Source organism: Rhinoraja longicauda, chromosome 28, assembly GCF_053455715.1.
Source record: "Rhinoraja longicauda isolate Sanriku21f chromosome 28, sRhiLon1.1, whole genome shotgun sequence".
Taxonomy (NCBI): domain Eukaryota; kingdom Metazoa; phylum Chordata; class Chondrichthyes; order Rajiformes; family Arhynchobatidae; genus Rhinoraja; species Rhinoraja longicauda.
Window position 1 is genome coordinate 18863955 of NC_135980.1, and position 14767 is coordinate 18878721.

At 38.9% G+C, this 14767-nt stretch overlaps 1 protein-coding gene across 1 annotated transcript in view; it reads left to right on the forward strand.

Annotated features, from left to right (window-relative positions):
- The window catches only part of LOC144607204 (mucin-16-like), a 46674-nt gene extending 34500 nt beyond the window's left edge, over positions 1-12174 (forward strand). Inside the window, exons 47-56 of the mRNA XM_078423884.1 lie at positions 1009-1178; positions 1323-1349; positions 1749-1891; positions 1977-2044; positions 2633-2793; positions 3336-3496; positions 3710-3777; positions 4936-5096; positions 7531-7643; positions 10916-12174. Of these exons, the coding sequence (XP_078280010.1) occupies positions 1009-1178; positions 1323-1349; positions 1749-1891; positions 1977-2044; positions 2633-2793; positions 3336-3496; positions 3710-3777; positions 4936-5096; positions 7531-7643; positions 10916-11008 (1165 nt within the window). The 3' untranslated portion in view covers positions 11009-12174. The remainder of the gene's footprint in view (positions 1-1008; positions 1179-1322; positions 1350-1748; positions 1892-1976; positions 2045-2632; positions 2794-3335; positions 3497-3709; positions 3778-4935; positions 5097-7530; positions 7644-10915) is intronic.
- Positions 12175-14767: the final 2593 nt, after the last annotated feature.

Genomic DNA, 14767 nt, shown 5'->3' on the forward strand with positions numbered 1-14767 from the left:
TCGCTGGTCCACTCGTCCCTTCCCACCCAAACCACCCCCTCCCCAGGTACTTTCCCCTGCAACCGCAGGAGATGCAACACCTGTCCCTTTACCTCCCCCCTCGACTCTATCCAAGGACCCAAACAGTCTTTCCAGATGAGGCAGAGGTTCATCTGCACCTCCTCCAACCTCATCTACTATATCCGCTGTTCCAGGTGTCAACTTCTCTACATCGACGAGACCAAGCGCAGGCTCGGCGATCATTTCGCTGAACACCTCCGCTCAGTCCGTCTTAACCTACCTAATGTCCTGGTGGCTCAGCACTTCAACTCCCCCTCCCATTCTCAATCTAACCTTTCTGTCCTGGGCCTCCTCCATTGTCAGAGTGAGGCCCAGTGCAAATTGGAGGAACAGCACCTCATATTTTGCTTGGGTAGTTTACACCCCAGCGGTATGAACATTGACTTCTCTAACTTCAGATAGTCCCTGCTTCCCCTCTCTATCCCCTCCCCATCCCAGTTCTCCCACCAGTCTTCCTGTCTCCGACTACATTCTATCTTTGTCCCGCCCCATCCCCTGACATCAGTCTGAAGAAGGGTCTCGAATACCTCAACAGTTTGAAAATCATGGAGTTTGATGATTTGCTTAATCTACTATCTATCTATTGTAATGCAGCCTGACCTTAACCCTAACACTAACCCTAATGCAAATATCAAGGATACTAGGTAGCTCTAAATCAGCTTTCAAAAATGGGTTTGATACTGTGGAGGTTACCAATATCTAAACATATTGGTTTCTACTTGTCAAACACTTTACCAGCAGCCCTATGTATGACTTTGTTCTCTATTGATACAATAAAACTGGTTCAAATCAGTTTGAGGATGCAGATTGAGCACACAAGTAGCAGCAGTAACAGTTTGAGGAACTTCAGCCCCAGCATCTTATTGCGAAAGAACACATGAGAAGTTGATGAGAAGGATTTCAAAATATTTTTTCATTAATTTAATTGTTCATTCATCTACTTCACAGTTCAGCAAATATACAGGATACCAGGGTTCATGCAAACTGCACATTCAGAAATGACTCTAATCCTCAGGAAGTTAACAGGATTACTGCATATGGTGTGTTCAAAGGAAGGACGAATGGCATCACATCTTTAGGAACATATTCACTGGACAGTAAAAGTCTCTACGTGAATGGTATTTATGTTTAAAGAAATATTCTGCTCTTTTACATTTATTTTGTCAACAATAGAGTAAGAAAAATAGAGGCAATGAATTTAATTTCATGGTAGCTTTCCATCTGATTTTCATTAAAAATTTCACAATTTCTAATTTTTACAGGTTACACTGAAGGATCTCTTCCAGACAGTGAGTATAGTTGCTGCAGATTTTTTTCAATTATGCAACATGTAGTATACTTTTAAATGTAACTCTTTCATTTTTGTCTGTAACTTTATGTTCATGAGAATAAGTGCTCATGGGGGCTCATGTAGAAAGTTATAATGCATAGCAATTAAATGACCTGAATTTTAAAGGTAATAAAAGTCCATTTTTTAAACTCTAATTCAGGAAGATTGCCTTTTTATCACATGCACCAAGGGGACAAATTGAATAACTGGTGTCCAATAATTGCAAGATAAAAATTTAAGTTTATTTCAGAGGTTAACGGGAAAAATTCAAATTTAGAGTTGTACAATTGGAGAAATTAGAAAACATGTAATTTCAATCCATTGCATTCCTGTACAATGATTTATTCTTTCCCTGCAGCTGAAAATCCCATTGAGGCAGTAACAGTACAACCGAATGAAGGATCAAGGCGCTTGAATTTTAATGTTACATTTACTATAACAAATTTGAAATTCAATCAAAATGCACCAAATACCAATACTCCAAACAACATTATCAATTTGGTAAGTGTAAAATGAATTTTGAATGATATAAATCAGCGTAGTGCTGTGCTTCTTTGTCTAAAATATTTCCTATTGGATTTGGTAGCTCCAAGACTTGTACCGCAAGAGCAAGCTAGCAGAAGCATTCTCAAACTGTAACAGCATAGATTTCAGGTAAGATATTTGTGCAAACTCTTCATTACAGTGACTAATGTGTTTGAAAGGAAAGCAGAAAATGCCAATAAAGTTAAAAGGTCATTCAGTATCCGTGGAAGGAACTGTGTATGTAGTTCATGGGCCTCATATTCAGAGGAAAGGTTTAAGATAGTATCAGGAAAATATTTTAAGATCAAAACATTCTTGCTTCCAACCACATAGAAATTATTTTTCAAATTGATAGGTAACAAGAGGAAAATATCAGTAAAAACTGCTGTTGACACACTATTTTCCCAATCATTGAATTACATAGCATTTTAATTTCTGCTCTGATTTACTTCCCCTGTTCCCTGATGGGAGGCCATTTGTTACTTTATATCGTCGAGAATAAAATATCAAATATCCTTAGATCAGTCCAAAACACTAATGCCACAATTCACATTGCCATTTCAGCATTATAGCGTAATTATAAAAAAGGTTGTCTATTATTTTAGAAAGTATATATTCAAGAACATATCAGAAATATTAATATTGCAGTGAAAATACATCACCATCACATTTTGCAATGATTTTCACTAACTGTATCCTGCTTTTTTTTTTCCACAGTCCTGGAGTCACAGAGGCTTCCAGAATTGAAGTAATTTGTTCTTTCAAAAATGAACCAACTATTGATAAAGTTGCTGTCTACAATGAATTCAGGGATAACACTGCGAAAATCACTGAACTGGGACAATATTTATTGAACGAAAATAGCCTCTATGTAAATGGTATGCATTAGTCAAATTAAGTAATAGAATAAATTTAAGAGAGAGTCATTACTTAAGTGAAAAAAATAGATCGGGCACAAATAGCTTTAATGATATAAATGATTCAAGCTCCAATTCCCACGATATGACCAAAAAAACAAAGAGCTATGGCTATTTGCAGTTTCGTTCTAAGTATACACAAAAAAAAATGTCAGGGTAATTGCGATCCAGATTATGGCAGCTTGGAGAAGAAAGAGTTTATAGTAAACTCTTCCAAAGAAAAGAAAAAAGGATTGTTCTTAATTTCAGCAAAAAAAAACAAATATAAATCTAGTAGTAATCTTGAAGTTTGTGTGCTTACGTTGAACATAGAACATTGTTAAGCAGAGGAACAGGCCCTTCAGCTCACAATGTCTGTGTCAAACATGATTCCAAGATAATCTCCTCTGCCTGCACATAATCTATATCTCTCCATTCCATGCATTTCTGTAAGTAGTTGATATTTATTTATAGTCTCTCTGTAGCCACTAACACAGTTTTAACATTTTATATCTTAATTTTAGGTTATCAAGAAGTGAAGCCAACTGTGCCTGGACTTGTAGGGAGGGAAGGAGACTTGTCATTTGAACTTAATTTCACAATAATAAACAGAAATTTTACAGAAGCACTTAATGATCCAAATTCCCCTGCATATAAAAGCCTAATTGCCAATATTACTACAATGGTAAGGACCAACTTTTTGCTTGAAATTGTTGACCACATGATCAGATGTATGAATTACATTTGAATCAGATGTGAAAATTACTGTCACTCATTTTACATGATGTACTATTGTTGCAAAAAAATCTGTATTATGAATCTGTTCCAACATTTTCTATAAAATGTGATTTATGTTTAGAAACTTGTGTAATCAATACTGAACTGTCCTATTTTGCAGCTCACAGCATTGTACCAAAACAGCTCACTTAAGGACAATTACCGCTTCTGTACAGTTACAGGACTGAGGTAAGAGGATTTCTTCTGCATTTTAAATATTTTTGAAATTAAATAAAAATATTACCTATTATTGACCCAGCTCAATAACAGCGTCCAAAACTATTTTGCGAATTAAATATATCAATACAATTTTTTAACTGTGTCTGGAGCTAAATTTAACCATATAATATAACTGCTCTATTTCCACAAATCACTGGAATCTGCTTCAGTTCAAGTAAGCGTTGCTTGGCTTTTGATAACCATTAAGCCATAGTCATGGACATACAGCTTAGAAACATGCCCCTCAGCCCAACTTGTCCATGCAGACCAAGATCCCCCATCCATTCAATTTGCCTGTGCCTGGTCCATAACCCTACAAAGCTTTCGCAATGATGTATCTAAACAAATGTCTTTTAAAAGTTGTTATTATAGTTGCCTTAACTACTTTCTCTGGCCAAAAAATTGTCCTTCAGGTTTCAATCAAATCTTTTGTACTCACCTTAAACCTATTCCCTCTAGTTCCTGATTTCCCCCCATACTGTGAAAAAGACTGTCCATTCATCCCATCTATTCCCCTCATGATGGCATATACTGTACCTCTATAAGACCACTCTTGCACTCCAAGGAATAAAGTCCTAGTCTGCCCAACCACTCCAGGAACTCGAGTCTGGGCAACATCCTCATAAATCTTCTCTGAACTCTTTCCAGCTTAGTACATCCTTCCTTTTGTGCAATGAGCAGGAATGCACTCAATGTCCGGCTATGCATTATCCTTTAAGTTAAAGCAAAAATTATCCTTCCAAACTCCAAGACTTCTGATTCAAAGATGTTCAGACAGTTTTCTTACTGATCATACCTATCTATTCTGTCACATGGTGTGTAACATATCGAAGTCCATCTCAAGGTAGAGATTCAAACTTTTGAATTTAGTTAATTCAAACTTAACGGTAATTTCTCTAGCGTTCATAACAGAAAAAAAGCGACATGCCCACAATTATTTTATTATTCATGTACAAATATTTTGAAATACCCTTAATAAACTAGTTAGATTAAAACCTAATTTGTTATGTTGCTATTTCTAACAGATGCTGAATTACGGTTACTTTTTTGTTAGCACATTATAGGTGTGCTCATATAAATTAGGTTAATAATTTTTTATAACAATTTATATATTCTTTTTCCCAATAGAATTGGATCAATTAAATGCACTTGCATGTGTTTCTTTGACCCAACTGCTACCAATGAGTTAGTGACTCCAGACAAAGTGAAAACAGAATTTGCCACTGGAACAAATGGAACAAACCTCCTTGGAAATACCTTCCTGCTGCAAAAGGACAGCTTGTCAGTGGGTAAAGTATCAACCTTGATTTAAAATATTTCTCATATTTCCATATTGATGATTGTGTTATATTTTTCATATTCTGAGCTCATTAATTTAGTTCAGACATGTTTGTGGATTGTGTAATATTAAATCAATATTCCATTATATTACTTCATCTCAAGATGGGATTATCAATTCTCTAACATAATTTATATTGGTCAATAGGACCAATACATGGATACATTGATTATGTGTTTAGATCAAGTATCCTTTCTATGATAAAGATGTTCTTCTCATAAGCAGTCCCTTATCGACAACAGATTATAACAGGCAGACAGCAGTATAATCTGCAGTTCCTTCCTGCACATATAATTAGGGTCAGTTGGCTGTTTCTTGGAATATAAACTAAAAGGTCTGAAGTATAACAATGAGCACAATTATTTAGAATTATAATTTTAAATGTTCACTACATAGCAGTGTAACAGCACATGTTGAATTTGAGTTATCCCACAAAATTAGAAGCAAATCAGTTGATTTACTATGAGGAAACTGGGGCCTATTGCTGTTCGTGGTTTATACCAACAATTGGGATGAGAATGTACAAGGCATGTTTGATAAATTTGCAGATTACACAAAAGTACATGGTATTGTAGATAGTTATCAAAAATTACAGTAGGACCTTGATCAGTTGAGCAAGTGAGCTTAGGAATGGTTAATGCAGAAAAGTGCAAGGTGTTGCACTTTGAGAAGTCAAACCAGGGCAGAACCTTTGCAGGACTCTAGGGAGTGTTGTAGAGCAGAGGGATCTAGGGGTGCAAGTACCTCATTCCTTTAGGGGTGTCACAGGTAGATATGCTGGTCAAGAAGGCTTTCAGCACATTTGCCTTCGTCAGTCAGGACATTCAGTATATAAGTTGGGATGTTATGTTACAGTTGTACTAGACTTTGATGAGGCCACATTTGGAGTACTGTGTTCAGTTTTGGTCACCTTGCTATAAGAAAGATGTTGGTAAATGAGAACCAGGGACATAGTTTTAAAGTGAGAGGGGGAAGATTTAATAGGAGCCTGAGGGGCAACATTTTCACACAATGGGTGGAAGAAGTATACAGAACCAGCTGCCAGATGAAATAGTTGAGGTACTATCACATTTAAGGACACATTTGGACAGGTATATGGACATAAAAGGTTTAAAGGGATATGGGGAAAACACAAGCAGGTGGGACGTGTTGATGGGGCATTTCAGTCAATATGGGCAAGTTGGGCTGAAGAGCCTGGTTCTGTGCTGTATTACTCTATGTATCTCTGACTCTGCTTTTTTTACTGATTCATTTGTCTACACGTTGGATACAAGAAAAAAACTAATGCCTTTATTATGATAGAAAAGAAAGCATTTTAGCGGTTTGCACCCAATTTCTGCTAAAGTCTCACGACATTGTGCTGCTGCGATTGACCTTAATGCTGAACTCATTAGCAATGTGCATATTGCATTCTGTGACCTCCAGAACCAGGGGTCACAGCTTAAGGATAAGGGGGAAGTCTTTTAGGACCGAGATGAGAAAACATTTCTTCACACAGAGAGTGGTGAGTCTGTGGAATTCTCTGCCACAGAAGGTAGTTGAGGCCAGTTCATTGGCTATATTTAAGAGGGAGTTAGATGTGGCCCTTTTTGCTAAAGGGATCAGGGGGTATGGAGAGAAGGCAGGTACAGGCTACTGAGCTGGATGATCAGCCATGATCATATTGAATGGCGGTGCAGGCTCGAAGGGCCGAATGGCCTACTCCTGCACCTATTTTCTATGTTTCTATGTTTCTATGCGTGGTTCTGGCCTACCAACAGAAAGTAACATCAAATAGAATGTAAGGGATTAAATATGTATTCAAAAAAGTAAATGGTATTTTCATTTTCATGGATAATGAGTTCAATATCCTGCTTTTTGCAGACAGGCAACAATTACAAAGAACATGACTCAGATATTGTGATATGTTACCCCGGTCGAATGATTTGAAACAGGCCAATCACAGCACGAGCCTGAGCAGACCACTCCAGAGCATGGGAGGTCCAGTAAACTTGGACATTTAATTCTGACAATCATATCCCCTCTTGCCCTGCCCTGCCCTGTTTTTCCTCCTTACCCATTCCCAGCCTTATGAAGTCTGCCATGGGTAGGGTATGGATGAGATTGCCACCCATGACCACCCTGATATCTGATTTCACTACCACCGCTGCTATTGCATGCCCAATATCAATTACTCCGTGTAAAATAAAGTACCCCTCGGATAAGACCATAAGATACCCTTTCTCACTAAACCTATGCCCTCTTGTTCCTGATACCCCTATTGGAAAAAAGGCTGGCTATCTTCCTTATCTATCCCTCTCATCTGATATTTAATTTCAATTTCATTGATGATGAAGATTTTAAAACATTAACTATTAATTAATTTATGTATTTTCTTCATGCAGAGGCTGAAGCGCCTGTCTCTCCTGCCAAAACAGAAATACCATTTTGGGGAATCATAATTATCGTGGTGGGCATACTGGTCATTCTATTTCTCATTTCTCTCTGCTGCTTGTTGGTAAGTGCATTTTTTAAAAAGTATTAAGCAGTGTCATTGTAGAGACGAAATCTAGAAGTGCACAGCATATAAAAGAATATAACACAACATGTGACGAAGGCCAGCCTCCTGGGATGATGGTTCAATAATCAAACAGTTCCAAAGTTAATTTATCTCGGAGATTCGCATATTTATGATGTTTGCATACAACATGGAAGGAGGCCCATTTGGCCTATCAAGCCCATGTTACCTCTCACACAAATCCCACAAATGTCTCCACATATTGCACTGCAAGCTTTCAGGATCGCTGCAACCAAGTTCACCACACAAATGTAAATGAAAACAAAATACATTCTATGAGACGCTCTTTCCAAGCAAAGTCCACATAAAAAAACAAAGAAGTAACTGCTGGTTATACTCCATCAGATGAGGAAAGAAACTGAGAAAGCCCATCATCGCATGGGCCTGAGAAGACCACTCCATAAATTGTGCCATGCAGAGAAAACAGTATATTTTAGTCCATATCTTTCCTTCACGACTGAAAGCAAAGGTAATAAGTAAGTCAAAGGAAACAGCACCAACAGCCTCAGTAGGTTGCCACCACCTGCCTTTGCAGAAAAGCTAACGAAAAGGGTGAAGGTGGCACGGCGGCACGGTGGCGCAGCGGTAGAGTTGCTGCCTTACAGCGAATGCAGTGCCGGAAACTCGGGTTCGATCCTGACTATGGGCGCCGTTTGTACGTTCTCTCCGTGACCTGCGTGGGTTTTCTCCAAGATCTTCGGTTTCCTCCCACACTCCAAAGACATACAGGTTTGTAGGTTAATTGGCTGGGCAAAAGTTTAAAAAATTGTCCCTAGTGGGTGTAGGATAGTGTTAATGTGCGGGGATCGCTGGGCGGCGCTGACCCGGTGGGCCGAAGGGCCTGTTTCTGCGCTGTATATCTAAATCTAAAGATCTAAATTTATGAAGGCAATATTCAGGTTAGAAGCCTATTCCAGGTTGAAATTTTTATTTTAAATTAATGCACCCCATTCAGGGTCAATCCGTCTCTGGTGCAAGCATGGAACATAATCTTTTTGATTTCAGACCTGAAGCTGATGCATATAGCTGGGTTCCTTCAGACTTGGGTATGGAAACAGGCTTTAAAATATTGAGCCTTGGGATAATAATTCATAAGAAGCCAACTCAGCCTGAGCCTGAGGATTTAAAAGATCATTTGATGGCCAAACCAACACATATCGTCTGATGCCATCAGGCTCGGGAGCAGCCACGCCCCAGCTTGGATAAGGGACAAGCTACAACCTCCCAAGTGAAATATGGAACAGTGTTACATAGTTTTGTGGCAACAGCATAGAAGCACAGAAATGGAAAATTACCAGCAGTTACACTCAATACAATTTAATATTAATATAATTAGTGGAAGGATTAGAGGAGTGAAGAGGAAGGTTGTTTACACGGAGGGGAGGCAAGAACTCATTGCTTGAAAGGATGCGAGTGGCAGAAATTAAACAGTACTTGGCTGTGTACTTGAGGATCCATCTACCCACACAGGGCTGGAAAGTGGGATCTGTTTATTTATTTTCATCCAGTACAGGAATAATGAATTGAATAGCCTCTTCTGTGTCCTAGGTTTACTACTTTTATCTGAGTAGCAATTCCACTGTTCAAAGTTATCTCCACTAATCAGTACTGTTATACCAAAGATGTTTCCAATCCCAAATATCATCTCCAAAGTGAATGTCTAATGGACAATAGGTGCTGGAGTAGGCCATTCGGCCCTTCGAGCCTGCACTGCCATTCAATGTGATCATGGCTGATCATTCACAATCAGTACCCCGTTCCTGCCCTCTCTCCATACCCCCTGACTCTGCTGTCATTAAGAGCTCTATCTAACTCTCTCTTGAAAGCATCTGATTGAAAAAGGTTTTCCTCATCTCCATTCTAAATGGCCTACCCCTTATTCTTAAACTGTGGCCCCTGGTTCTGGACTCCCCCAACATTGGGAACATGTGTCCAATCCCTTAATCTTATGTTTCAATAAGATCCACTCTCATCCTTCTAAGAGATGATTTGGGATACATTATTTGTGTAAAAGTTCCCTCACTGTATCTGTCAGTAACATGCATGATGAAATTGACTGGAATAATGGATTAATCGGGTAGTTTTTCTCATGAAGGAATTAAATTAATGATTTAGTCATTCAACCATTCATCTGCTAATAACCTATCTAATGAAAGGGTGTTGTTGAAGTCTTAGAGTCATACAGCATGGAGTCAGGCCCATTGACCCAACTCATTCTTACTAACCAAGGTGCCCCCTCCAAGCTAGACCCATTTGACCAAGTTTGGCCTCCATCCCTCAAAATTTTTCCTATCCACGTACGTACCCAAATGCCTTTTAAATATTGTTATAGTACCTGCCTCAACTACTTCCTCTGGCAGCTCATTCCATATACCCATCACCCTCTGTCTGAAAATGTTGTCCCTTAGATCCCTATTAAATCTTTCCCCTCTCGCCTTAATCCAATGTCCTCTTGTTCTTGATTCTTCTACTCTTGGATAAAGACTGTGCATTCACCCAATATATTTCCCTCATAATTTTATACATGTCACCCTTGTGATGATAAGGGCTGGACCTGAACACAGGCAGGCACTTGTATGTATAGAAATTAGTTTATCATACCTGACCTCCATCTCCTCGTACCTACAGTATTTGCAGATATCATTGTTATTGTAACCAGGAATATTATTCGAGGGAACCTGGATAGGACTTTCTGGCCATGTGAAATCAAACCTAAATTTAGGTTTGGCTTTTCAGGTTTGGCTGATGCGTCTGGCCAATGCCACACACCTACTTTCAGTGTACCTACGCATGATCATTACTTCCATTAAGAGGGGTATTCTGTTGGTGGTAGTGGGAAAGGGTCTGGTGCAGGTGTTGGGAGTCCTTATGCACCAACTGCAGCCCAGCAAAGCATGGTCTGGATTTCTTTTAAAATTCACTTTGACAAAGATATTTCCCAGTAAACGCACAATGTGAACCTCATAGTTCATCAGTCTCCCGCTCAAGCAATAACTTCAGGATTCTTGAATAACCTGTGAATCATGTCAAAGAAATGAGTCAACTGCATGCGTTCAATTTGTGCAGTGCCAGTAGAATAGAAACTGGTTTCTAGTTCCAATTCATCCCAGGAACGTTTCACCGAGGATGTTTTTAAATATTGGATTGTATTAAGGAGTATAGCATAATAATCTCTACTTAAAGTATGTCAATCTCACATTTTAATCTTTCAGACACTGTTATATTTGAAAAAGAAGAAAGGTGGATCCTATGACATAATGCAAAACCGTGCTGGATTATACATTTCACATTTGAGATTCCGATAAGAAACATTAAAGATAAATAACAACCACATCAATAACAGTGGATTTTAAGCAGAAGAAAGCACACCAGTGTGATTACATCGTTATATTTAATTAAATTAAAACTTGAAAATCGTGAATGTAAAATGAATGCAATGCAGTAGAATGCATTCTCTAAGTTATTGTATGTAGATGCGAAGAAGGGCTCATCTGTAAAATCAAATGATTGAGATGTTATAGTAGCATGCATGGTTGTTGTTGTAGTGTAAAGTGGCAGGCTTTCCTGCATGATTTGGACTTACAGTGTACTTGGAAAGGTGCATAGCTCAGAATACAATGAGCATACAATGAAGGCAACCTTCCTGGAAAGGACATATTTTGTCGAAAGGTTCCTCACACCTCTGAAAAATCAAGCATGGACATTATGACTGTAACTGTGACGAGCCCCTTGAAACCTGGTCAAGAAGGGGAATAGTTCTCAAGGCAGGGTAATACCCTTCTAAGTGCCAAAAGTACAGACTGCAAGTGGGGCTCAAAGCAAAGATGCATGCATTTTGCCACAGTGGAAATTAAAGCATTTAACTAACCATTATTTTTAAATTTCTCTGAAGCTATGATGATTACCTTTCAAATATGCTGCAACATATCGATATATTTTATAATTCAAAGATTTGTCTGAAATTGGCAAATCATTTTGTGCTGCTGATTGACTGTTTTAGCGACCTGAATAACCGAGAAGTATCAATTTTACAGAACACTAATTGTTCTGTTCTCTTTCTCCATAAGATCTATTCAAACAAAAGATTTGAATTTAAAATGGCCTACTTTCTGTGAGGATAAAACTCTTCTTTCTGTATTTTATAGAAGGGATAAATACATTCCACTTTGTGACAGAATGCTCAGGCAAAGATTAAGTCAAATGAAACGCAGTGATAAATTATAAACAGATTAAAGTTTGTAAGCTTTGAGTGTTTCTCCGAGTGCATCATTTGCACTAACTTTTCATTTACAGTCAGACATCTTAGGATTGAAATTTAACTTTGTTTTAACTCCATTTCTGAAAAAAAATCAATGGATCCAAATTTCCAAAGCACTGTACAACATGTATTCTCCAGTTTATTGCATAAAAGCGGGTATAAATTTCTCCATATTGTCTCAAATTATAATGACCTATAATCTATTTTAACAAATCTTTTGGAAATGCACTTTGATATTAATGTTATTGTTGTGTTTATGATAGAAATATTATATATTTGAAAAAGTAAGCTATTTTGAAATAACTTAGATATAAGAGTATTTATCAAAATATTATTTTTCTGGACCAATTTTCCTTGTCATATAATTGCAAGAATAAAGTAAACTTTAAACATAGCTTTGTGTTTTTTTAACAGCAACATGACATGCTAAAAATGTCATATAAATAAAAAATGTACATTTTCTTCAAGTTGAGAATTTAGTTTTAAATGCTGGAAATATCCCCTTCTGAGCTTTTTCAGCATTTAAAACAAAATAAGGGTGGCACAGTGGCACAGCCTCATAGCACTAGAGACCCAGGTTCAATCCTAACCTCGGGAGGTTGTCTGTGTGGAGTTTGCATGTTCTCCCTGTGACCATGTGGGGTTTCCTCCAGGTCCTCTCACATTCCAAAGACAATATATTGATGTGCTAGGAGCATTAAAGTTAATTCAACAAGTCTGCTAACACAGATGCCGTGACAGTCAAAACAATCACCTAGAATCCGTGAAGGTTGGCATCAGGCTTTAGCATCCTTTCTGACACCACCTGCAGGTTCTCTAGCGTTGCCACCAACGCACCAAATTACAGTCTACTTATGTGGGCTTCCTCAGTGAAGTCATCATCCAAGTCTTTGATTTACCTGGGTCCAAGCTCCCTTGCCTTGACTGCAGATCCGTCATGCTCAAGACAATCAAGTCTCTCAGATAATTTCTAAGGTAATTAATATGTCAATGTGTGAGATGATCGAACAGACAAGACCAAATCAAATGGTGATATTTCATCATCTTCACTCTTTTTGCACACCAAGGCTGAGCTAAGTGTAATTCTTGGTAACGCAAGACAATAGATTCAGGATTAGGCCATTCGGCCCTTCGAGCCAGCACCACCATTCAATGTGATCATGGCTGATCATTCTCAATCAGTACCCCGTTCCTGCCTTCTCCCAATACCCCCTAACTCCACTATCCTTAAGAGCTCTAACGAGCTCTCTCTTGAATGCATTCAGAGAATTGGTCTCCACCGCCTTCTGAGGCAGAGAATTCCACAGATACCTCACATTTATCCACATTAAACTGCATCTGCCATGCATCCGCCCACTCACACAACCTGTCCAAGTCACCCTGCAACCTCATAGCATCTTCCTCACAGTTCACACTACCACCCAGCTTTGTATCATCTGCAAATTTGCTAATGGTACTTTTAATCCCTTCATCCAAATCATTAATGTATATTGTAAATAGCTGCGGTCCCTGCACCGAGCCTTGCGGTACCCCACTAGTCACTGCCTGCCATTCTGAAAGGAACCCATTTATCCCCACTCTTTCGTGGATGCTGGAATCTGGTGCAAAATAACAAACTGCTCGAGGAAATCTGCAGGTCAGGCAACGTCTGTGGTGGTCGAAGTTTCAAAAGGTTGTGACGTTATAAGTGATAGTAGAATTAGGCCATTCGGTCTATCAAGTCTACTCTGCCATTCAATCATGGCTGATCTATCTCTCCTAATCCCATTCTCCTGCTTTCTCCACCTGAAACCTGTACTAATCAAGAATCTATCTCTGCCTTTAAAATATCCGCTGACTTGGCCTCCACAGCCTTCTGTAGCAAAGAATTCCACAGATTCACCACCATCGGTCTAAAGAAATTTCTCCTCATATCCTTCCTAAAAGAACGTCCTTTAATTCTGAAGCTATGACCTCTAGTCCTAGACTCTCCCACTAGTGCAAACATCCTCTCCAAATCCACTCTATCGAAGACTTTCACTATTGTGTATGTTTCAATGAGGTCCCTAATTGTTCTAAACTCCAACAAGTATAGGCCCAGTGCTGACAAACGGTCACCTACTCATTCCTGAGATCATTCCTATAAACCTCCTCTGGACCCTCTCCAGAGCCAGTGCATCCTTCCGCAGATATAATGCCTAAAATTGCTCACTATATTCCAAATGCGGCCTTACCAGCACTTTATAGTGCCTCAGCATTACATCCCTGTTTTTGTATACAAGCCCTCTTGAAATAAATGCAAGCATTGAGTTTGTTTTCTTTATTACTGATTCGACTTGCAGATTACCTTTTTGGGAATCCTGCACCAGCACTTCGTCCATTTGCACCTCCGATGTCTGGAATAACTCCCCATTTAAAAAATAGTCTACACCTTTATTCCTGCTGCCAAAATGCATGACTTCACACTTTGCTACACCATATTCCATCTACTACTTCTCTGCCCACTCTCACAACCTGTCCAAGTCCTTCTGCAGAGTCCCTGCTTTCTCTACACTACCTGCCCTTCCGCCTATTTTCGTATCATCCGCAAACTTGGCCACAAAGCTTTCAATCCCCTTGTCCAAATCATCCATATACAACATGAAGAGTAGCAGCCCCAGCACTGACCCCTGTGGGTTTCGGGTTGAGATCTTACCACAACACTGAGGGTAAAGTGTAGATAGTTAATATAAAGAAGAGGTGGGTGAGGGTGAGCTGGGGGTGTGTGGACAATAGATGGAAACAGTTGAGGAATGCTTGCAATTTTTCTCTGCAAGGAGATAGACGT